General features: G+C 34.0%; 2 protein-coding genes across 5 annotated transcripts in view; one reads left to right on the plus strand and one right to left on the minus strand.

The window, feature by feature from the left end:
• Positions 1-229: 229 nt before the first annotated feature.
• Positions 230-8,535, plus strand: trim47 (tripartite motif containing 47). Its single transcript, XM_056466825.1, has 8 exons — positions 230-452; positions 716-933; positions 1,944-1,989; positions 3,672-3,767; positions 3,893-4,117; positions 4,895-4,917; positions 5,015-5,130; positions 6,300-8,535. Exons 1-8 carry the CDS (start codon positions 267-269, stop codon positions 6,827-6,829), a joined length of 1,440 nt encoding a protein of 479 aa, XP_056322800.1. The 5' UTR covers positions 230-266; the 3' UTR covers positions 6,830-8,535.
• Positions 8,536-9,973: 1,438 nt separating this feature from the next.
• Positions 9,974-26,014, minus strand: part of trim3b (tripartite motif containing 3b) — a 56,610-nt gene continuing 40,569 nt past the window's right edge. For 3 of the 4 annotated variants that reach the window (XM_056466653.1, XM_056466654.1, XM_056466652.1), the window contains 10 exons: positions 25,347-25,498; positions 24,073-24,253; positions 21,357-22,089; positions 19,415-19,518; positions 18,282-18,449; positions 16,963-17,131; positions 14,510-14,569; positions 14,205-14,275; positions 12,715-12,855; positions 9,974-11,723 (listed from right to left, as the gene is read on the minus strand). In XM_056466653.1, coding sequence (XP_056322628.1) covers positions 11,571-11,723; positions 12,715-12,855; positions 14,205-14,275; positions 14,510-14,569; positions 16,963-17,131; positions 18,282-18,449; positions 19,415-19,518; positions 21,357-22,089; positions 24,073-24,253; positions 25,347-25,498 — 1,932 coding nt within the window. In that variant the 3' untranslated portion in view covers positions 9,974-11,570. The remainder of the gene's footprint in view (positions 11,724-12,714; positions 12,856-14,204; positions 14,276-14,509; positions 14,570-16,962; positions 17,132-18,281; positions 18,450-19,414; positions 19,519-21,356; positions 22,090-24,072; positions 24,254-25,346; positions 25,499-26,014) is intronic. The other variant, XM_056466655.1, reaches the window with a different exon arrangement.

Below are 26,014 nucleotides of genomic sequence, written 5' to 3' on the forward strand. Positions count from 1 at the left end.
AAGTCTAGAGATTAAGGAGTTCAGTGTGCAGGGGGGAGGAGCTGAACACGCAGCGTCAACCGGCGCCTGGACTCTGAGGTCTGTGGGATTGGGGCAGAGCAATCACAGAATCTGGTTGCACAACTAGCACAGTAGGTGGCGATATGCACAAAGAATGCAATTCGCCAAAAAACGAAGAAGAAGAAGAAGAATGGGCTATGTCTCTCCCTCTCCTCCGTATAGAGTCGCTTGTGGCGCTGTGAAGCAGTAACACGGTTCGGGGAAACATGGCCACCGCCGGAGATTCGCGAGGAGAGCTTCAGAAGGAACTGGTCTGCTCCATTTGCCTCGATTACTTCGACGACCCGGTCATTTTAAAATGCGGCCACAATTTCTGCCGCATGTGCATTTTGATGCACTGGGAGGAAAATGGAGGCGATGATGTGGGTTACCAGTGCCCGGAGTGCAGGATGGTGCGTGGTTTGTTTTGATAAACGCTGCTAGATTCCGGGCTGCTTAGTTACAGTTGCACATAACGGATTTAACGCTAGACACATTCACGTTAATTCCAGCAGAATGACCTAAACCGATTAACGTAACTGTTAGTCTAAATGTTTATGTTGTTAGAGGTATGTGCGGCTTTTATCCGTGAGATACAAATCTCCGTGCGAGTCGTTTGTCAGCCCACCACCAGCAGTTTCTCGCGGTCGTTTAAGCAAGTTTGTACTTTTTGCAGGTTTTCGCGAAGATGAGTTTCACCAAGAACTACCTGGTGAAGAACTTGGTGGATAAACTGAGCGACTTCGACTATCTGAAGACATGTAGGCCATCTGCACCCGCCAAACCCGTGAAGATGGACGGGAAATGTGAGCGACACCACGAGGAGCTGAAACTGTACTGCCACACCGACAGAAAGCCTATTTGCGTGGTGTGTCGGGAATCCAGAGCGCACAGGTGAGGCTGTGTGTTACAAACAGTGGCCGTGATCAAAATTAGTTAAGCAGTCTATTGAGTAGGTCTGTTATTGGAATCCTGATCCTGCAATTGAAGCACTCTATTCTGAGAATCGACTCCTTAATGCTGTTGCGATTTATTCTCAAACTCTGACAATAATAACCTATTAAAAAAGCACAATTTATGGCACATGAACACATAAAAAGTATGTGCATGATTGTCAAATTTAAATAGCAAAACAAACAATAACATACACTAAACTAAAAGCGTGCACTTAATTTGTTGGTTAGATGTGCTTTCATGTAGTTTTTATAGTAACAACCGGCCTTCATTAATATTTGGGCTAGGGATGTAATAGTCTTCATAATTGAGGAGTCAATTCCACTCAAGGAGTCTGGGGCCAACTCTAGGCCAGTGTTTCTCAACCATGTTCCCTGGAGGACCTCCAACACTGCATGTTTGGATGTCTCCTTTGTCTTTTGCGCCCAGTACAGGTCTCTGCTAATGAGCTCATGATCTGAATCACATTTTTTTAATAGGGAGACAAGTAAAATGCAGAGCTGGTGGTCGCCTAGGAACATGGTTGAGAAACACTGCTCTAGGCCCTGTTGGGGTGCATGATAGTGTTTATGACAATGGCAAGTGTGGACTTTAGTGCCTATTCTCAAAATAAAAGAAATCATTTTATAAAGCGTGCAATGAAAATATGGATTTAGATATTTGGTGTATTGAAGTCCACAAGTTTCACTGCATGTATTCAGATTTATATTTCGTTCTTTATATATTCAATTAATAACGATGATTTAATGATCTAAAATTGTGAAATTATTTAATTTTTTTTAGCATTACACTTGCCTGATTGTCTTGCATTACATGTTGCTGAAAAGATTCTAAATTTGCAGTGAACAAGTGTAATGATAGATAGAGACCAGACAATATTAAGTATTTGTAAACATCAGGTTGGACACAAAATAACGAACTCGCACACTGTTTTATTGTTTTTCCATCAGGCACCATGATGTTGCTCCTGTTCCCGAGGTTGTTGAAGACATGAAGGTTAGTTTTGGCACTCTTGTCTTGTTGGTTGTGTAATTATGTCTTGCACTCGTTTGTAGTGTCTATTTTTCTCTTTTTTTGCTTCTCTTTCCTTTGAAGTCCTTTCTGGTGTAAATGCTTGATTTGGCACCAGAACCCCCTGACGTTCATGGTTAACCTTGGTTTCGGGAACAAGGAGTAACTGTCTGTCACATCAGTGCTGTTCACGTCAGACAGTTGTTTTTCTGTTCCAGCCTTGGTATCATGTAGGCAATGTTTGATTGCTTTGTTTGTTCTTTTTGAGACGAAACCGTCAGAATCATTCATTCAGTGTTGTCTTGAATAGAGTGTGAAAATTACAGCATCGAAATTTGGGTACTTTTCTCAGTGGGAGGTCATTTTGCCAATCTGTCAGCTATTTTCTTAATGTGTATAGTATAATGGTTATTATTTCATTTTGATAAACTATAGTTATATAATTCCAAATATGTTTTGATAAACTAAATTAGGGAAAAATATATTTTGTTGTGTGGTCTTTTTTTTATATATCTGTAGCTTTCATAGATTTTTAAAGTTAAACGAAATCAAAATAAACCTTTTTATATTACAGCTGGCATTTATTTGTTTATTTCTAATATAGTGTATGGTTTTAGTTAGGGCTGCATGATATTGGAAATATCTGACGTTGTGATATTTAGTTTTTCTGCAATATATATTGCGATATACTTTATTATACTTAGAAAGAATGTTTGATCACACTTTATTTTAAGGCTCTCGTTCTTAGCAAACCATTTTGTCTTTTGCTTCAATAAACTCCTAATCTGCTCTTTATGAATAGTTATTAAGGTAGTTTAGGTATTGGGTAGGATTAGGAATGTAGAATAAGATCATACAGAACATGTGCTTCTTAAGTACTAAAAATGAGCCAATATCTCAATAACACACATGCTAATAAACAAATGGTTAGTTGTGAGATTGATCCCTAAATTGTTAGCAAATGTATTATGATTGACTGGGATGATGTAGGAGAACGAATCATGCATAACGTAATAAACAAAAAACAAGCATAGATAAATGAAATAAACAGTGCATGCATTATGATTTTGTATATGTAAATGTAAAATTTAAACTGCAAAGTTGACTCAACATTGCTTATCTTTTCAATGTGACTATTGCAGATGCACACATCGCAATATCGATGCTGAAACGATATATTGTGCTGCCCTGGTTTAAATTAGCGTACTATAGAAGTATTTTGTGTTGTGTTTATTTTGAATATATTTAAAACAGAAAAAAATGTTTAAAAAAACTTTCAGGAAGCTTCCACATAAGGATAGTGTGGTACATTTCTCACGTGTGAATTATCTGTTCCTTTGGATTAGTGTGTTACTCTTTGTTCACAGCCCAAGGTCAAACATGCTCATATTTGAGTATCAGAAAGAAGGAATAATCTTGCACAGGATGAAAAAGGCATTACATTGTGAAACATGCAATAAAATGTCAAGCAACCCTGCGACTTGTTAATAAACTGCAATTCTATAGTCCCTAATAGTCTAGTCTCCAGTTGCATTATGGGAACTCTTGACTTTTGTGCTTGACTGTTTGCTTAAATTGTTGGCCTTGATACAGTAATGAGGCCTACATGTGTCAGAACGATTTCTTCTATTACACTTTGCATAATTTCCTCTCTCATATTAACGCAGAGTGAACTCAAGCTAAGACTCATCAAGCTGAACTGGCAGAAGTCCATGTGTACTCGAGTAAAGAGCACAGACGAACAGGCCAAAACTGATGTCAAGGTATGAAGGCCCGATTGTTCTCACGCTGACTTTGCATACATACAAATGACTCAGAATTGCTGGTTGCGTAACCGGCTGGATTTATGATCCCGGAGGCTGAATCGCAAACATTTACATCTCAACAGCTTAAAAAGCAAGCCCTGAAGGAGAAGATCGAGGACGACGTTGGAGCCCTGGTGCAGTTTTTGCTGGATGAGAAGGACGATCTGTTGGAAAGGCTGGAGGCGGAAGTGGTGGCCACCATCGGGGTGATCGATGCCAATCTGAAGCGCGTGGAGAGCGAAGCGGCCAAAGTGGACAAAGCCATCACTGAAATTCAGAACCAGCTGAGTGACAGCTCTAACTTTGAGGTGATAAACATTCAGTCACTCCAAGACCTACTAATATTTGAGCGCATACTTAAACACAGTTGATTGGCTATTGTGTTAACATGCTCAACAGAAATGACTGTGATTGGTTGTGAATTCACCAAGTACAGATACAGAGACACTGGAGTGTTTTAAAGTCGCATCAATCAGCTGTTCTGTCTATGAGCTGACATACGAGCGATCCACTGATTGGTCGACAGATCTTTACAGCTTTGAAACTCTCCAATAACTGTGTATAGGTGTTTGCTTTCGGTGAAGAGCGGTGAACTGGTGCCCTTCACGGCCAATCACAGTCATTTCTGTTGAGCATGTGAACACAATGGCCAATCAGCAGAGTTTAAGCACACACTCAAATGTTAGAAGGGAAATGAATATATATTTTATTTTAAGTGCAGACTGGTACCAAATTTCCAGTATCATGACAACCGTACATGGAATTAAGTTGTGATCATTAGTGGGTGAACAGATGTGACAGGGATCTGAAACGCTGCAGATGTTTGAGCCCATCATTCAGTATATATATTTACTCATTTAAATATATATAATTATTCAGTTTTTAGGTTAATTTGAGTATTATCACAGTACAACTTTAAAGTTATTGTGTTAATGTGGCTTAATTATGATTATTTTTCAACTTTATATGTCGCCTTGTGTCTTCATATCTGATAAATTGCTGCTTTGTTTCTTCTAATTGAAGCTTTTTATTTCTCTGTTGCTTTCTGACTTTATTATTAATGTTCAACTGTTTCTTTCCTCTAGACTATCAGTAATTCTTACTTAAGGTAAGTAAATGTGTTTCATTTTGAGGACGTTCATTCTTTATCTTAGTAACTCTATATACGCTGTATTTCTCACATCAATGTTTTTTTTCCATTGCAGTCCATGTCATGTCAACCTCAGCGTACAGTCGTCAAACTCTCCTCCAGATTTCTCTGAGTTCACAGGCCCCTTTCAGCTCATCATGTGGAAGAAGATGATGCATGTGTTACACACAAGTAAGTGCTGTTCACGAGTTAAGCTGAACATCACCTTTAAAATTGTTTGGTGAACCTATAGATTTTTTTTGGTGTTAGTCAACAGAGTGTGACTTTTGAGTGAGCTGTCCTTCATACAATGCTCTGCATTCTAATAGGATTCATCACAAGACAGGGTTTCCGTTTCAATAACGTCAGTGCCCATAGTGTAGACCAGTGTTTCTCAGCCATGTTCCTGGAGGACCACCAACACTGCATGTTTTGGATGTCTTCTTTGTTTGTGACGTGCATTACAGGTCATTCAGTAATTGCTGATGATCTGAATCAGGTGTGTTTTTGGAAACATGAAAAAAATTACATGGAAAATGTCCAGAGCTGGTGGTACTCTAGAAACATGGTTGAGAAACACTGTTGTAGATAAATATCACACAGATCTTTTCACCATTTTAATGAAATGGAATTTTTGAAAATGTTACTACACCTTTAAACAAAATGGAACAAAAAAAATTAAGCAATAAATGTAATTAACAAAATCTGGCTGAAACTGTTATTTTTGGCAGAGGAGACAGCTTACCAAAGCAAACTTTAGCAGGAGTTAGTTTTGGCTCCTAAACACCTTTGTGCTACCATTGGTCTGTGGCCTTTACACAATCTATAACAGTGTGTCTGTTGTAGAACTGGACCGCCTTTGACCTGTTAACCCCCCATTTGTTTCTCATTCCACGGGGATCAGACAGGAGAAAAACACTAGCCACATGAATACACTCTAGAGTCCAGTAGCAGAGCTGGTGCAGATATATCTGTACCTGTGCGATGGCTTGTGGAGAGATTTTGAAGACTCAGGGGGTCTCGCAACAGACAAGAAACCCACCATTTCATGCCATGTCTTTTCAATGTGTTTGAGCACACCAAGTCATTCGGTGTCTGTCCACGACAAATAGAAAACAATGTAAAAGGTGTGACTTACAACGGTGGTGCTTCTCATGGATAAGGTAGATGTTTATAAAACTATGATTTTCAAACTTGTTTGCTCTCAAACGAAAAGGAACTTCATGCTGAAGAATGTGTGGCTTTTACTCACCAAGATATATGGTACCTGCTCGGGTTATTTAAATTTTAGCGGCAGCCATTTGTTTCAAGTTTGTCTAGGAAACATGATAAAGGCTAACCAGATTTTCCATGTTTTCCAGTGCCCCAGAATCTGACTCTGGATTTGGACACGGCTCACCCCTCATTGGCCATCAGTGACTTTGACACCAAGGTTGAGGAGGGCCGTGTTCGTTCACAAGAACCCGACATGCCCCAACGCTTTACTCGTTTTTTCGGAGTGCTCGCGACCGCCCAGTACGCCAATGGTCAGCATTACTGGGAGGTGGATGTGCGGGACAAGGGCGTCTGGTATCTGGGCGTCACCACAGAGTACAGCAACCGCAAAGGCTTCGTAAACCTTTCGCCTTCTGCTGGCTACTGGAGCCTGTGTCTCCAAGACAGACTGTACGCCAACGAGGAGGACTCGCGCGTGCCCGTGGCGGATTACTGGAACTCTCCTCGAGTCGGCGTCTTCTTGGATTACGACAGAGGCCATGTTACTTTCTTTGACGCCGTCACCATGAAACGCATTTATAACTTCGTCACATACTTTGATGAGCCCGTCTCACCCTTCTTCAGCCCAGGGAAAAACGACCCAGGCAGCCGACTACAAATATGTCATTTCTACTGAAAAAAAGTGTGTGCGTTTCACAAAATGAAAAACAAATGCTCCTGTTGTTACATTGAAGTAAACATTTCAGAGCATTTTCCCTAATGAAAGTAGGGAGTGAGTTTGTTTTGGAGCTCTGCTGTATCTTTGGATTCAGTTGATCTGGATTTATTAGTCGCATAGAGTTTCGATACACCATAATCTGACGGAGTAAATCGTTTCTTTTGCTCTTGAATTATGATGTAGCCCTACTGAACTTCAGGTAGAGAGGCATTGCAGGTTTTTAAGCAAATGTCGACTTTAGCTGCTCCGTATTGTCGTTTGTCTTAGACCTCAGTGTTGTCTTTTGTACGTCAGTGTAAAGGTGAAAATAAGAAATTACATCAGGCCAAAAATGTATTAATGCTTGATATCAAACATTTCCATTTTTAAATTGCTGTGTATTCCATTATGTGGCATATTCGTGATTATTTTTCTTTGTTTATTTTAGTGTTAACATGATTTTTGGCACAGTTTTGTCTTTAAAGGTATGATTAAGCCAAAAATATAACAAAATGTTGTTCATTTTCTCATCCTTTCAAGATGTAGGTGAATGTTTTTCTTCAGTAGAACATTAAAGAAATATATTAGCTGAAAATGTGGCCTTTGATGATTCATGAAATTAAGGTTAACAGCGACAAACTGTTTGAGAAAAAAATAACAACAGGCAGAAATCTAATTTATCCATGGCTCTTGAGTTTACACTGATGTTTAATGAAGCAAATTTACATTACAACAACATTACTGCATTTATTAACACTCTAGAATGCGTTAATGGCAGTCTGGAGCATGAGCATTCTGTATAGACATTTCTGTTAAAATCGCTGACATCATGGGTGAGAAAATTAGCAGCAAATGTTCAATTCTTGAACTATCACTACTTTTGTCAAACAAAATTATCCCACAACGTTATGATGATGATGTTTCATAAATCCTCTTTTTTTGTAAACATATCATGCTCAGACTGCAATAGGTGCTATGCAACTTGGGAGTATGTGAGTTTTCCTCAACGTAATAGGTCAGATGTGCAGTGATGCGCATACTTCTGTTCATTGAATTATATAGAGATTATAATGTTTTTATATTATAATAAGTCCAACTTGAGGCAGTGTGCCATTCATCAACACAACAGTCAGTAATGCATTCTATTCAAATGTTTAGCAGTAAAATTTGTCTCACGGACTGACGATGCTGGAAATGTACGGATTGTTTCCATTAGTACTGAAATCATGAGCATATTTCAGCATCTCGTTAATGAGCACTCTTTGGATGCTGTTTGTTTTATTTACAGAACTGGATTATTTCTAGAACCATGCGAGTCATTTGTTCGAAATATATTTTGAGTTTACAGCAACAGATCAAGAAAACACAAGAATACATTTCTGGATCTTCAGATGTTTTGTACATATGCTGTCGTTAACGTGAACATACTTTGATTAAGTTTCATTTAACACTTCTGGTATTTTAATCACTCTCTGTTTTCTCATGAGAAATGAGTTCAACTTTGACGTGTGTTTTCTTTCAATCGCTGACGTAAAAAGAAGTGTTACATCTAGCATCACCTCTGGATGGCACCACCAGTTCATTTGACTTTTGTGTGACTTGTTAACCACTGTAATACCTGTCAGTTGTTGTTTTTTTCCTTCTTTACGGTATTAGGCATTTTAAAAAATAAACTATTATAAAGATTTTCTTGTTTTCTTTGTTTTAATACTTTGACTCATAAAAGCTTGGCAGTTCTTTTTTTAACCCCTAAGATCCCAGATTAGTTACTCCGAGGAAAATTAGGAGGCAAATGAAGCACCAAATAGAACGTTTAAAACAAGTTTCTGCAGCTGTTTTTAAAATACAGCCCTTTGTAATGGGACATGCGTAACATTAGGTATTTAAGGTCATTTTTTTTTTCTTCTAAATAAAAAAAAAATTCCCGCCTCCCGTTTATTTGCTTTTCCACAGCATCAAAATAATATGGAGGGCTGTGTTTTTGTCACGAAATAAACTTTATAAGTCATAATGATGACTTTCTCATAATGAGATATTCTCATTAATAATGAGAACCTTTGTCATTATAATGACTTCGTTTCTCATAATAATTATTTATTTTCTCATCATAATGATTATTACTCATCATTATGAGAAAATCCCATTTTTAAAAATGTACTATGAGATAATATCTTATGAAAAAGTCTTAGCAATGATTATTTATTGTGAGATAATATCTCATTATTATGAGAAAGGTCAATAAAGAGGAAGTCATTATGAGACAGTAAGTCATTATTAGAAAATATCTCATAATTATGAGAAAACATCTCATTTCTCCTTATTATGAGAAAGTAAGTCATTATTAAGAGAAAGTCATTATTATAAGAAACTTTGTCATTGTTATGATATTAAAGGTCATTATTATGAGAAAGTATTCATTATGACTTGCGAATGATTTGTTTTATTTCATAGAAGAAATGGGCTTCCATAGTTTTTGCATGTTATTTTTGCAGCAACATATTTCAAATCTAAAACTGATCGCTACATTTTGCAAAAAAAATTATTTTATAAACGAAGTACTTTAACATCATTAACATTTATTAAAATATGTTTTAAATTGAGCAGAAGGTATATAACACTGTAACTAATGCATATGTCACAGCAAAATCCAATTGTTTTAAGGTGAACCACACTATTTTTATAACTTGTTTTATATCCGTTTCTTCAAGAAATGTACTAAAATCAGCGTAGGTTGAAACTCACCTTTAATAACACATACAAATGTTTGTTTTTTTTTGCTGACACAGCAATGTGCTATCCAGACAGACCACCATTTTGTAAATGTTTCCAAGGCAACAAAAATGCATTCGACGTCATACAAATAAACCTGGGTGTTCATTAAATGTTAAGTAGGGACTTGAAAGTGATGGATAATGCAGAAAAAAATGACCTTTTCAAACCTGCACCAGTGCATGTAACACCTGCGTCACTCACAATGGGCTCTTAGGGGTTAACATGCATTTAAAATGCAAGATTTTTAGTCATTTAGTATTATTTTAAACTGCTACACTTTTCTTGTTATACTAGAACTTCATTGCTTTTTTTGTTTTATTTACCAATTCATGCGTGAAGAAAAGGACAATATTTATTTTATTTCATCTTTTTAATTCCCAGCCTGGAAATAGCAAATAATTACAGTTTATCTTGCTGTTGCAGAAAACCATATTCATACTGCCGAAGTCATTGACATGCAAAAATGTTCTCAGCACAGATATTAATATATACGTTTACTGTTCCAGCTGTGAGCCACCGTTCATTAACCTTGTGGAGGATCACATCCAGTAGCACGACGTCACATAAAAAAAGAGACAACGGAAATTTCTACAAAAAAAAAACGAAAGGAAGTGGACTCTGAAATCATTCGCTGGTGATGATGAAGTATCCAGGAAAACTTGTACAAAACATGAAATAAATAAACAAACGAACCATAAACTATAATACTGACTAAACACAACATTTGGTTGCTACGCTGTGAACACAATGCGTTATTTACAAAGAGGAGATATAGCTGATCTTCTTTCTAGAAGGTTAAAAATCACAGGCAATATATTTGAAATACTTGGGTTTGATTACATTTCATCAACACGTTAGATTCTTCGACACGTAAAGTAGCCTTTGTGCTTTAGAAAAATAAATAATTTGGAATGGAAAAAATATGTCCTTCTGTTTACTGCTTTGATATTTTTGTGTGAGGGATGATCAGCTCGAAATAATCTGATCGCTAGACGCTGTCATCGGACAATACAAGAAGCCTGTGTCATTTACGTTACATACACCGAATATCTTCATATGTACATTATTTTGTATATTTACAAATGCAGAATGTTGTTATTAAAATACACAAGTGTTGCAGTCATGGGAAGGTTGATATGGATGCCTGTTTTTTGCCACGGAATAAAAAAACAGGGATTTTTAAACTCTAAATTCTGACCTTCTCACAATTTCTCACAATCTCAGAAAAAAAAGGAGTTAAAATATAAAAATTCAGTTGCAGGAAATGAAGCAAAGTTTGCTCATCTTTTCAATCTCTTTTTTAAAAATGTATTTTAATATATTGTGATTACTTATACCGCAAAAACATGTCATTTTATACAGTTTATAACTATTTATATAACACAATTATTTATGACTTTTTCTCAGATTATTTGACAAAATATTTTCTCAAAATTATTTGACAAAAAGTCCAAATTGCAAGCTAGAAACCCTGAATTCACACTTTTATTTTTTGCAAAATAAGGCTCCAGTTTTCACCCAGAATTGTGAGACGTGAACTTAAAACTGCAAGGATAAAAGTCTGAATTTTGAAAAATTACCATTTTAATTTATTATTCCTGTGGCGAAAATGGTATAAAATTATAAGGCAGGCGAGGAACTTCAAAAATAATTTGGATGGTAATTAGCAAAATGCTTTATAGATATATATAGATATATATTATAATTTATTTATACACAACTTACATGGTTTCTAATAAGAATCTGTGCTTATTGATATGGTTTCTGTTATTTACAATCAACATTCCTGGTTTAGTACAGAAGCAGTTCTTGGTTTTGGATCATAAAAATCAGTAGACGATTAAAGAAAAAAAAAGTGCTTTTTGTTTGCTCGATTCGTCCTCTCTGGAGGATTTTGCTGATATGAAATCTAAGCAAACGGTGATGGATGAAGAGTTTTTTTGTGGTTTTACTGCAGGTACCGGTAGACTTTGAAGCAGTGGTTTCCAGAATCAGCCACAACAACGTGTCCATCGGAGGTCAAAGCGAGACCCTGCGGGCCGTACAGAGGGTCAGCACTGGTGTTGATGTAGGACAGGAATGAGCCTGAGCTGTCAAACACCTGAAGGAAAACACATATACGTTTTCAAGAGATTCTTGTCTTTAAGCAGAATTTTTATTCTTCAGGATTTTTTTACTCTAATGAAAAGAAAATCTCTGAAATACACTTTTAATTTGATCAATTTGTTTCTGCAGATTTTAATTACAGTTCATATTTGTTTTTCATAAGTATATTTTTCTCCAGCATTGAGCCATAAATATTTACTTCCACATGTCATACATAATTTATCTGATTAAATACTTTATTTAATTCTACAAAGAATATATATATATATATATATATATATATATATATATATATATATATATATATATATATATATATATATATATATATATATATATATATATATATTGTTTTGGTGACAAAAAAAACTCGCAAAATTTTTTCTGCAAAAACCTTTGACTCTAAAATGTAACCCTGGACCTTGGTCTTATTTAGCCAAAAATAGATTATTACAAAATACACTTTTATGCCAAAAATCATTCAAATATAAAGCAAAGATCATGTTACATGAAGATATTTTGTAAATTTCTTACTGTAAATATATTAAACATTTTTGAATAATAATATACTTAATTTGGACATTGTTTGATGCAATTTTCTCAATGTTTTATATTTGTTGAATGTTCTGATATTTTTGAACCCTCAGAATCCAACTGAAATAGTTTTGAATAATAATAATGTCTTAAAGGTATACATAAACTTTCAGATAATGTCTAAATCTCAATTTCCAAAAACTGACATGGCTGATTTTGTGGTCCAGGGTCACATGTGTAAGAATGACTTATTAAAGAAATGACTAATTTATTTTGAACCTAAATTTCTTCATTTAATCAATTAATTAAAGAAATACAGTGATAATTATTAGTTCTTTTTTGTATTTTTACTTGACATTTAATTGTGCCCTATTCACCTGCAGTGTCTTGCCTTAAAAACATTTCTTGAAATGTCTAACTTCTTGAAGATGTAGAAGAAGAAGACTTAGTACCTGTATTCTGCTGTTGCCCCAGTCTGCTACAATAATGTTACCATTCACATCCACTGCAACCCCAGTGGGGGCATTAAACTGTCCGTTTCCTTCTCCGTGAGACCCAAATTTAAACAAAAACTCCCCATCTGCACTGTAAACCTGAGAAAACACAAGATTAATTCATGCACATTATTTAATAAAACAGTATCACATACATATATAGATTCATTCTGTAATTGTTCCATTTTATCTAGTTTTATATGCAAGATGCAGAATATCTGAATAAATATGAATTTAAAATAATTCCATATTTACAGAATAATAAAAATAATTTAACATTTCTTAAATGTTCTTTTTCAAATCACATTATTAGAAAAAATGCTGCCTATTATTGGTCACTTTTACTTGTTGAATAAATTAACCATTGCTGATTGCTAGTAATATGTTTTTAATTTTCTTGCTTTTTAATGAAAATCCATCCACACCACTAGATGTCACTTACGTTCAAAACAATTGACATACTGTGTGCAATGTGATTTACAATATTATTAAGTACACCTTTAATACTTATTAACCTAAAATGTATTATATTTATACCACAGATTTTTTATATTTTGGTGTGGTGGTGAATAAAAAGGTGATCTTGATGGATTGGAAGTCCAGTTTACCACCTACTTTTCATAAATGGCTGACTGAAATGGTTGCTGCTCTTAAGCTTGAAAGAATTCGTTTTGTTAGGGCAGATGCTTCTAAAATGAAAAAATCTAAAATCTTACTTGCTTATCTTTTTAAGAGTTAGAAGTAGGACATTTATGATTCATGGACAATTTTACTCTTACTTTTCCACTCTAATTTCAATGTTTTGAGTTTGATCAAGTAAAACGATTATTATTTTAATTATTATTATTACATTTTTTTATTAATTTACTTAATTTACCATTTGTATGATATAAGTATTATAGATTGTATAAATGTTTTTTTGTTCTGTTTTGTGTTCTGTTTTATAAATAAATAACAACAATAATAATAATAATCTTAATTGGCGTTTCAGTTGAACAAAAAACTAAAACTAAACTAAAACTTAAATGAAAACAGAAAAATGGACATCTTAAAACAGTAAAACTATAATAGATAACTAATTATAAAACAACTTAATAATAGTGTAGATTATTAAATAATATTATATATATATATATATATATATATATATATATATATATATATATATATATATATATATATATATATATATATATATATATATATATATATATATATATATATATATATATATATATATGCAAGTACATATAGAATGGCATTTTAATAATCATCTTATTTAAATCACAGTAAATAATATTCTAGATTTCATTTAAAAATGGTCTCTATGATATTTTGATCCCGAGATATACCTCAGCTCCCCTCCTTATTTAAGGGTTTGTTTTGTCCTATTTAATTGTTCATCAGGTAAAAACTGCCAAAGCACAACCTGAAGAAGATCCACTCACCTTGACGGAGTGGTTATGAAAGTCTGTCACCACAATTTCATTCTTGTTGTTGACAGCAACAAAGTGCGGGCCTGAGTGAAAGAAAGCAGAGACAGAGTGGTTCAGACTTGATGAAGAAACAGAAAGAGAGTGAAGCGGACAGGAGATCTCGTCAAGCCTTCATCCTTATCATTGGACTAAACTATCAGATTTTTGCCCAAAATCTGATCAAAAACACAAATCACAAAAACATGATCTAAACTCAAACAGTCATTTGAAAAAGACAAATCAGCACATTCTGGGATGAGGATTCACTCAATACTTACTGAACCCAGGGCCAGATTTACTAAACTTTTGCTCCAGTGCACACTTTGAACCACTTTTTTCTAAAAAGGAATGGGAAAAACACAAGGGTAAGCAAGAGACAAATTAATGACAGAGCAGAAGGGATTCACAACTGAAGAAAAAAAGCATACATCAAGCGGTGTGAGAATGCGAATCATCTTTATGTGCTGGAATGAATATAAAGCAATTGAGGGGATCAATGAAAGATGAATATCCTAAAGCAGGTGCACAAACCACATGCGTATGTTTAACAAGAGGAAGGGAAATGAACAGGGGGTGTATTACAGAAATATACCAACTTTAAAATCTGTTTGGTAACCATGGTCATTTTTAGTTAGACAAAATCTAATACAGAACATAATATCCTAAGCACATTATCTGATCTTAACTACAGACGAGAATGTGGTATTACAGAAATATCTTAACTTGACAAAAACATTGTCTTAAAAATGTCTGAGACTTACAATGGATATTTTGCTAGCGCACATTGAACAACTAATCGGTGCAAGGTAATCCACAAAATAAGTTTGTTTTGGTAGTCTTCGATCAAAGTCGGACCACTTGCTTCTGTGTTTATAGTGAACTTGAAGACCTTAATTAGTTTGATCAAGTGTGTTTAATTAGGGTTAAAGCAAAACTCTGCAGAGCTGCAGCCTTCCAAGAACTGGAGTTTGACACCTGTGGGTTAAGGTTTGCTTCTGTAATACAAATTTGCAAAAAATCATTGTTAACGATACATATATTAAAACAATTTCTGTTATATGCCCCCAGATCTATTCAATAGTAGCAGAACAAGCAGCAGACAGGAAGTGTTGGATGAACTACAAAAAAGCATATCTAAAATGTGCATGTTCATCAGTTTCAGAGTTATCTGTAGTTGACTACAACTAAAACACAAACAAAAAAAAGAAACAAATATTACTTAAAAATAAACATTTAAGAGAGTTTACAACAATAATAATTTATGGTTCATTTACATTTTTGGGTAAACTACAAGCTTTAATTAAATGAAATAAATATTATAAATTAAAATGATAATTCAATGATAATGATAAAATGATGATACAATAATTCCATTGAAAATTCAAATTTAATTTTACTTGATTGACTAATATAACTAAAATCCACTGAAATTACAGAAATTAAATATACTTAAAACAAAAATAAAAAGTTATAATAAAAAAATGTATCACAATTACCCCATCCAAAATAAAAGTCTGTTTTGACATAATATATGTGTGTGTACTGTGTATATCTATTATGTATATATAAATACACACACGCATGCATATATTTGAGAAAATGTTTATTTAGATATAAAATATACATGCATATAATACAAATTATATATACATTTAAATATTTGTATAGTTTTGTTTCTATGTATGTGTGTGTATCACATATATATTACGGTAAAACAAACTTTTATTTTGGATGTGATTAATCTTCGCCAGCACTAATAAAAACGTAAAAATATGATATAATATAATATAATATAATATAATATAATATAACATAATAAAATAAATATAATATAACATAATATAATATAATATAATATAATATAATATAATATAATATAATATAATATAATATAATAAAATAAATATAATATAACATAATATAATATAATATAATATAATAAAATAAATATAATATAACATAATATAATAAATATAATATAATATAATATAATATAATATAATATAATATAATATAATATAATATAATATAATATAATATAATATAATATAATATAATAAATATAATATAACATAATATAATAAATATAATATAATATAATATAATATAATATAATATAATATAATATAATATAATATAATATAATAAATATAATATAACATAATATAATAAATATAATATAATATAATATAATATAATATAATATAATATAATATAATATAATATAATATAATATAATATAATATAAAATATGCTTTAAAACATATACGCATACATTGGCCTCATTACGGACAATGCTGATTCCGACAATGCAACTGAAAATATGGCGTTTGCTAAAGTGAAACAAAGGAACAAAACTGAGGCAAAGGAAATATAGACAGGTGCATCCTTTCAGACACTGGAACTGAAGCCTGGGTAAATCTGGCCATTTCTGTCTAAAACACAGCAACCATTAGCGCCATTTGTTTCCCCAGAATGATTATTAGTTGTTACTTTTGTAGTCAATCACCCATAGGCTCTTGTTTCTTGAATGTTTAGGGAAGAATTTCAACATTTCTGAGTTTCTGAGCTGGATAAATGAGGGATTAGGAAGAGAAGTTAGAAGACAAGAGTAACAGCAAACAACAGGGGGCGCTAAAACAATCCTGCAAACCTTCAGTGCTGGGATACAACGTAAAGAACGCAACCACATCACAGTGTTGTTCAATGGGATGGGTTTTGTTCACTGTACCTGCGAACTGTCTGTCTGAAGTCCCCCTCGCTCCAAACTTGGTCACTAGTTTGCCATTGGACTGAAAGATGAAGACACAGCAGGCTTTATTGTCCACTGCGATGATATGACCGTTTCTGTCTACAGCCACTCCTTTGGGTCCCATCAGACGACCAGCACCAATCTTATTCTGCATGAACCCAGATGATGAAAAAATGATGATCTTGTTATTAAACGTCTAAAATACTTGGGAGAGAGATAAAGAAAGAGGGAGAGCTTAAACTTAATCAGCTAGTTGCTAGTTTTCATGTGGTTTAATGGATCACAAATCTCACGATTCGGATCACACTACTGCTTTTGAGTCACAAAATGACAAATGTCATTTGCTATCCATTTACACAAAAATATTACAGCAAAAACCATTGGATTTAACAAACAAACCTTAGAACTTGTAATTTTATTAAAAATAAAAATCAAGAAAGAACCAGCAGAAAAAAAGGAAAATATTCAAATATTCAATACGAAAAATTATATTTGCAAACAGCGGTTTATCATTAGTATTTTATCAATAATTTTTGACACAGTTGGCATTAAGAAGGAAAATAGAAACAGTATCTGACTAACATCTAGCAGCTGTCTGGAAAAATATTCAAAGGCTTTTATTTTCATAAACCGCATGGATGCGAATGCGTCTGAATGCTCTAATTGGCTAAAGTAGATGTATCACGTCAGTGCGTTAGACATGAACGCGCTCTTTCCGGCAATCTTCCTTCAGTGTTCACACAGAGCAGCATTCCGGCAAATTACTGGATATGTTGCAACTTCTCTTTCCGGAAAATTGCCGGAATGAATTTATCAGTATTTTTCAAAAGGGCCTGTTCACACATACAGACCTTTTTCGTAAAATTGCCGGTAATTGTGTGTGAAAAAAAAGATTAAACAATTATGGTAACAAGTAAAAAAAATATATACATATTCTACAAAAAAAAGTGTGTGTCCGTGCGTTTGTGTGTGCGTTTATAAAATAAGTTTGATTTAAACTAATTAAAAGCATTTAAAAATTATTTTTAAGAAAATAAATAAAATAAAAAGAAATAAAAAGAAAAAAATAAATCATACATAATAACTACACTGTGTCACAGAATCTATCAGAAATCATTCTAATACAGAGATTTGGTTCATTTAAAAAAAAAAAAACTATTTAATGTTTTTTTGTGGAATTAACTATTTAAAAAGTCTTTTTAAGGATATTTCTGTTGAAAAAAAAAGTAAAAGTCTTTCATGTGACTTGAGCTAAAGTATTCTTGCAAAAACAATCTTGTGCTGTAAATCAAGATCACCTTGAACTTCCCATCAGGGGAGAAGATACTGATCCATCTGTTATCATAATCAGCCACTATAACGTCTCCGTTGGTGTCGACTGCCACTCCGGTGGGTCTCTGCAGTTGTCCTGGAGAACGACCTCGCACCCCGAAACGTGCTTTAAACTGCCCATCATTGGTAAAAACCTTCATTACAACAAACAAATGATCAAACCTTGCATTGAAGATCTTTCTCTACAGTTTCTAAGTGGATTATACACATTATCTATTAAAACAGCTTAGATCCTGATTTTTCCAGTTAATGTTTCTTTTAATTAAATAAAAAAATGACATTATTAAATTACATTAATTAAATTACATTGCATACATTCAAAATATAAAGTAAAAACATAAGTATTTGGCTTTAGATTGGTGAAATTATGCTGTATAAAACACCAGCAACCAAAACCGCAGACAGCCTAAATAAAAATGCTAATACACTCTCTGCCTGTAGGTGGCGTTTATAGAAGAGCTGTTATAATGAAATTTCTAGCGATGCACCGATTGCGTGTCAAGAATCTGGAACCAGACATCTGTTGGTCCAAATGTGCAACCAGACAATTTTTTTATTAAGCTTGGCAGATATCTGTCAGTATTTGTACATAAAATTCACTGCAACAGTTTTAAAGTGCGATAAAGCAAGTGAACATTTTGCCCACAGACTTATTTTCTGGGTTCAAGTAAATATTTAGGAGAATTGGATATTGAAATTGGCCAATTTGCAACTAAACAAAACCGTATAATAAACATAATTGGCCACAGAAAATCATGACTGGTGTATCACTAGCTGTTTCATTGATTATTGTTGTAAACAAAGCATCTGCACTGGTATTTAATGTGCATCATATTATGGAGATAATCTAAAAAATGGATCAAAACTTTCCTGGAGTTTTTGCATCATAGCAAAGCTTTTTGTATTCTAGTCTTTAACAGAGATCGTCCAAATTAAATAACAAAACAAACTACATTTTGAGCAAAAACAAGCCAATTGCAATTTCCGGATTGTTGATCAGTACATCTTTGTAATACTCTTTGTAGTTTTCTTTCTTTAATTGAAGCCCTTACCACAAAACCTCTTTCTGATTGTGATTTAGCTCCACTCATTGACTGACCTGTATGCACTGGTTGTTGCTGTCAGCTACGATGACTCTGCCGCTGATGGACGCAGAGATGCCCTGTAGATTGGTGAACTCACCCTTCTCTCTGCCCCGAGTGCCTAATGGGTCATAAAACAGAACATTCAACATCAACACAACATTTAACAACAGATACAGATTATCAAAATGAAAAAAATAAAATAAAATCACTCCTGTCTGTTGATCTTTATTTAATGTGTCCTTGTTATAGGGTAATTATACTTTAAAGTACTGAGTAACAATAATTAACAACATGTAAGATAGGGTTAGGTTTACAGTTAAAGATTTGGTTTAAGGTTGGATCCATGTAATTATACACAATGTACTGTTTTTACTGTATTAAGCACATTTAACATTTACAACAAGGACATTGTTAAATAAAGTGTTATGTGCAGAGCTATTTTACAGCTATAATTTGACTAAATACCAATAATAATGATTATTATTATGATAAAGTCATGATTGTGAATAATATTGCGGACTTTCATTACTTTATTTTTACTGTATATTATACAAAAAACTACATTAATCATATATTATTTATATACAGATATAATTAAATACTACAGTTATTATTAGTTTAGAAATATACTAATATTTACTAAATAGTTATTTTTTTATAATAAATTTATTAAAATACTGAATCATTATTTATTAATTATGCTTACAAAATTATATATATATATATATATATATATATATATATATATATATATATATATATATATATATATATTCGCTGGGCGAATTGGCCTAAAATCAAAATCTCAATTAATTGAACATTTTAACTCGATTTCGATTAATGAACAATTATTTTATTTATTTATTTATTTTTTTTTTGCCCTCAGAGTTCACAGACAATAACTAAAAGAAACACACACTATCTACTATCTATGATTATTTATTGAATATCTACTTCGAACAACTGAAATTAAAACACATTGTCTAAAACCAACAGTCACTTCTTATAAAAAAAGTGAAAATAAATAACTTGCACTTTTGTAAACAAAATAAATAATTTCAATGTTTTTCAAATTAAAAGTAGACAATAAGCAGTAGCTCTTCTAATAAAACAACTCTTGTATTTCCTGTAAATAATATTGTAAACAGTGCATTTCTTGCATCTTCTGTAAACAAATATTTTAATCTAAATAATAATTTAAAATCTAATGGAAAATATGCCGTCTCATGGCATTTCTGGTGCAGCTTCCAATCATTGTCAGTGTAGTGCAAAGTAAGGCTCATGAATGGGTCCATCGTCCTACTTGACCAGAGATCAGATGTGGCCGCAAAGTGGCCACAGATGTATAAATTAGCCTCACCCTTTAACAGAGCTGTGTCACATGACTCCACGTGGGAAAGTAATTGAAAAAATCGTCCTGTAAAATTTTTATTGATTTCGATTACTTTTCGATTAATCACCCAGCCCTAATGAATATATATTAATCACAATTAACCGCATCCAAGCTAAAGTTTGTATTTACACAATACTGTTTACAGTTTAAATATTTATATTTATGTACAGATCTATAAATACACACAAACTGTTCATAAATTACAAAAACATACAAAAAAATATATTAACATATTTTTTAATTTATATATATTATATTGAATATAAATATTTATATATAAAGTATAAGCAAGCATTTTCTACAATGTAGTACAAACAAATTTAAATAAACAAAAATACACATAGTATACACAACTTTTACTTTGGATGAGATTAATCGCAATTAATCGTTTGACAGAATTTGAATATATTTTCTTATAAATATCATTGCACTATTCTCTAATAATTCAATGGCATGCAGTTACTTATTCCTAACTTAATGCCAGCAAAAAGTCATTTCTTGTTCAGGATATTTTACAGCACACTAGCTAAAGTAAAGTAAGTTTTATGAAGCGTGTTCCTTACCCACTCTGTAAATCAACTCATCCTCAATGGGGTTTTCCTTCTTTTTGGTTGTGCTGTACATGCTGGAGGGTCTCCTGACTGCCTTTTGCCTGATGTGTCCACCTGTCCCACTTGGAGATTTGACCCTCCTCTTCACGTCATCCGGAGACTGAGGCACATCCGACGGCTTTATAGCCCTCAATCTGAACGGGCTGCCCCGCACCGGCTGTCCATACAGCATAAGAGAGAACGAGTACTCGCCTTCACCTTTGAGTGTATAACCAACCTCATACGTCCCGTTTTTATTATCCACCACGTCTGCCTCAGTCACTTGCGCTCCATCCTGCCCCATGATCTCCGCTCGGAGAGCCGCGTTACCCGTCCTGACGAGCTCGCTATCTTTATCTTTAGTGGTGACGGTCACAGTCACATGCTGGCCGACCAGAGCATGTCTGAGTCCCTCTCCGGTGGCCACGCTCGTATGTCCCACAGCCCCTGTTGTCAGCAGGACGCCCAGGTTCTGGATGGAACGCCGCAGGCCCTCCGTCTCGATCTGGCAGTCCAGGTGGGCATTTTCGTGTGGCCGTTCAGGGAAGTCATGGCAGGCGAGAGCGCTCACCCGCTCACTCATCTGCTTCTGGACCAGCAGGACTTCAGTAGCGCTCCCGTGGCTCAAAGCCTGTTCGGTGAAACTGCAGCTGCTCTGGATGTGATCTTTTCCCTGCAGAAGCGACGATAACTGCGCCTGGAGAACCTGTGGAAAAAAAGAGAGGAAAGTGGATATCCTTTTCTTTCTTTTTTATTAGTTATCCTGAAAATTGGTCATGTACTTTGAGGTGAATGACAACAAAATAATCTTCATCTTCAAGTCAGAATTATTAGCCCCCCTTAGATTTTTATCTATTTTTTTTTAAATATTTCCCAAATTCTGTTGTACAGAGGCGGTTATTCCACTGTGGCGACCCCTGTTTAATAAAAGGACTAAGCCGAAAAGAAAATGAATGTATGAATGTTGTACAGAGCAAAGAAATTTTCACAGTATGTCTGATAATATTTTTTCTCCTGGAGAAAGTCTTACTTGTTTTATTTCGGTTAGAATAAAAGCAGTTTTAAATTTTTTAAAAACCATTTTAGGGACAAAATTATTAGCCCCTTTAAGCACGTTTCATCATCTACAGAACAAACCATCGTTATACAATAACTTGTCTAATTACCCTAACCTGCCTAGTTAACCTATTTAACCTAGTTAATCCTTTAAATGTCACTTTAGGCTGTATAGAAGTGTCTTGAAAAATATCTAGTCAAATATTATTTACTGTCATCATGGCAAGGATAAAATAAATCAGTTATTAGAGATGAGTTATTAATACTATCGTGTTTAGAAATGTGTTGGAAAAAATTTCTCTCCGTTAAACAAAAATTGTGAAAAAAATTAAACAGGGGGGCTGATAATTCAAGGGGGCTATTAATTCTGACTTCAACTGTGTGTGTCTGTGTATATATATATATATATATATATATATATATATATATATATATATATATATATATATATATATATATATATATATATATATATATATATATATATATATATATATATATAAATATATATATATATAGCAAAGTAAGCAGTGAAGAGGACTTTGTTGTCCCTTCTATCTAGATTTATTTACTCCCTATGAAGCTTTACATCCAATAAACTGTAAAGAGTCAGTGAAGTGTTTTAAAAAGTGGAGTACAATGAAGTGCCATTATTCTCCTCACAGTTCATCCATCGATTGTTAAAATGCAGTTAATGAGAATTAAAGGCCCAAACTGAATATTCTGTCATCATTTACTCATCCTTTACTTATTTCAAAACCGTTTGACTTCTAATGTGTTCAACAGAAAGAAAAAAAAATTTGGGGGGGGTGAACTATCCCTTTAAAATATTACTTTTTCAGCAGACAGTGAATAACTCCAAAACCACACAACAAGTCTATCCACAGCAACATTACAGATGTGTTAAATATTACAGTACTTAAAGGAATACAAATACAAAAATAACAAAACACATGCTTAGAGGTTTTCTTTTGGCCCAGCTTATTATTTAAAGTCTCTCAATTGGCTCCAATTCTTTTGAATGACAGTTCAAACTAAAAGTGCAACCTATAATTTAAGATGAAGCACTAATGTGCAGGAAAGAGAGGTATTCTTAAAAAGGGAAAAAAAGGGAAAAATAGGGCCCATCTAATCCTGTGATTTCATCTCATTATATTTGAATCAGGAGGATTATCCTACATTTTTCAACATGTACTTCAGGATGTCAGTAGATCAGACTTTTGAAAGCAATTCTGGAGATACATATTAAAAAGAAGACCACAATCTGTCCACAAACAAATCAGTAAATTTGCCATTAACTTGTACAGTGGCTCTTACTAATTGTCTGATTTATCTCCAAATGCCTGCTACAGATACTAAAAAAGAAGCAGAAATGAGAATCTAATCTAATCTTAGATTATGCAGTGTGTAATTGTGATTAAAACTATGGGAGCTCAAATTAATTTGTTAAAGTTCAGTTCTATTCAATTCAAGCTTACTTGTACAGCACTTTAAAAAAAATACTGTTCAAATAAAGCTTTACAAATGGTGCATGTCATTACATTACATTCATTACACAAAGGTGCAAAAATTGTGGATGAGAATTTCATGACTGAGATATAGGAGCACAGGTCGTCAAATGCTGATTTCTGACCTTCTGCTTGGTGCTACAGATGTTCTCCAGGTCGGTGATGAGAGCAGCCTTGCGTTGGTGTAAAGCCCTCTCCAGCTCCTCAAATGTCATGTTGATCTCATTGACGGCTTCATTCTTCCTCTCTGTCAGCTGTTTAGAGATTTCATTCACCATCTCGATGGCTGCTGTTAGCTGAGGAAGTCTGAATAAATAGAAACCAATGACTGAAGCTACAGTTAAAAGCCACATTTTTAGCCCTCCAGTGACTTTTTTAACAAAAAGTTCCCCAGAGTTGTTTAACAGAAATAAATCATTTTTAAACAATATTTTTTAGTAACTTTTTTGTCTTTTCCATGATGACAGTACATAATATTTTACTATTTATTTATTTAGTATTTATATACTATTTAGATTGTATACATCACTTCAGGCAAACTACACATTTCAAGAATGAAACGGGGCTGTGGCTGGAAAACAATGTTTTAATGCATTGCAAACGGCGACGGCACATTGCAAGTCACTTCAGGAGGAGGCATGAATTAATTTTGCTAAACTGTGACATGGTCATCTTCCGGAAATATTACTAACGATCCATTAGGTAATGTTCTTCCCCCTCTCTGCTTAAAATTGTTGGTAAAGCGCTGTCAACATTATTTTGCCTCTACACCCCATAAGATGGGACAGCGCATCAGACTACGGCAGCTGGATTAGTCCAAAAAGGCACCGTACTTTTTGCGGTTGGGTCTGTTTTAGTTCAGATCATGTTCCCATCACAAACAAATCGATCCAGGTTTCGTTTGAAATCAGTGAAAGCTCCTCTTCAAGGAGGTCTTGGTACGCTTTTTTGGTCCACTTTTGGTGCACACTCGAGTGTCATTGTCACATTTATACTTGCCCAAACGAACCGCACCAAGAGTGAAAACGAACTCTAATGCGATTCAACTGAACCACATATGGCAGGTGTGAAAACACTCTTAATGTGAGGAGTTGGGGTGGTGGAGGGTTGCTGAAAGTTGAAAGAAAACGGAGGTAGGACATTTTTGACTATTTATCATTAGGTCTTCTGCTGATTGGAAAATATATTGATTGTCAATAATGAATTAGCCCGGTCAAAACTATGTGTGCTCCTCCCAAAATTTGTTCACATAATAGGAAATACTGTGAAAAACGTCCTTGCTCTCTTAACAATAATTGAGATTTGAAAAAAATTGTAATGTGCTGTCATTATGATTATTATGATCAACTGATGATTAACTGATTATGATCAAACAGCTGTTTCATATGAGTCTTTGTACCTGTTGCGTATGGCATCCAGCTGGTTCTTGAGCACTGCTTTGTGCTGCTCTAGGACGTCCCGCAGTGGAACAGTCACATGCTCCCGGTGCTCCCCTTCTGTACAATCCAGACACATGGCAGTCTCACACGACTCGCAGTAAAACTCCATCACCTGCAGGGGCAGCAGCGAGCAAACCAATCACTCAGCATCCTAATGCATTATCAAAGGGCCCTAATGCACGCTAACTGGCCTGAACAGCCTCACCACACATGTATTATGACTTTGAAGACACATAAAAGAAAGAAGCTGGCAGCTTTTTTGGTAGGGGTATAAGCAGAAAGAGACACAACAGCCTCTGCCAAATGAAAAATTGGCTCAAATCTAGAGAGATGACAGGTGGATGAGGAATTCCTGTTCACTTGTAGCTCTGCTGATGTTAAAAGTGTCCTGAAGGGTCTTAAACATGAAGACAGAGCAGGACATAAAGAGTAGCCTCTCTCCTTTATAAAACAGGCAATAGCGTTTAATTTATTTCATAGCTCTGCCAGTCTCCTAACTGTGGTTGTAGTTGTTTTTTCTTCATAAAAATAGCTGACACTTAAATTGAGTGTTATTTAGCCACTTTTGCACCAAGTTCATTCATTCATCTTCGGCTTAGTCTTTTATTTATAAGAGGTCGCCACAGCG

Source organism: Danio aesculapii, chromosome 10, assembly GCF_903798145.1.
Source record: "Danio aesculapii chromosome 10, fDanAes4.1, whole genome shotgun sequence".
Taxonomy (NCBI): Eukaryota; Metazoa; Chordata; class Actinopteri; order Cypriniformes; family Danionidae; genus Danio; species Danio aesculapii.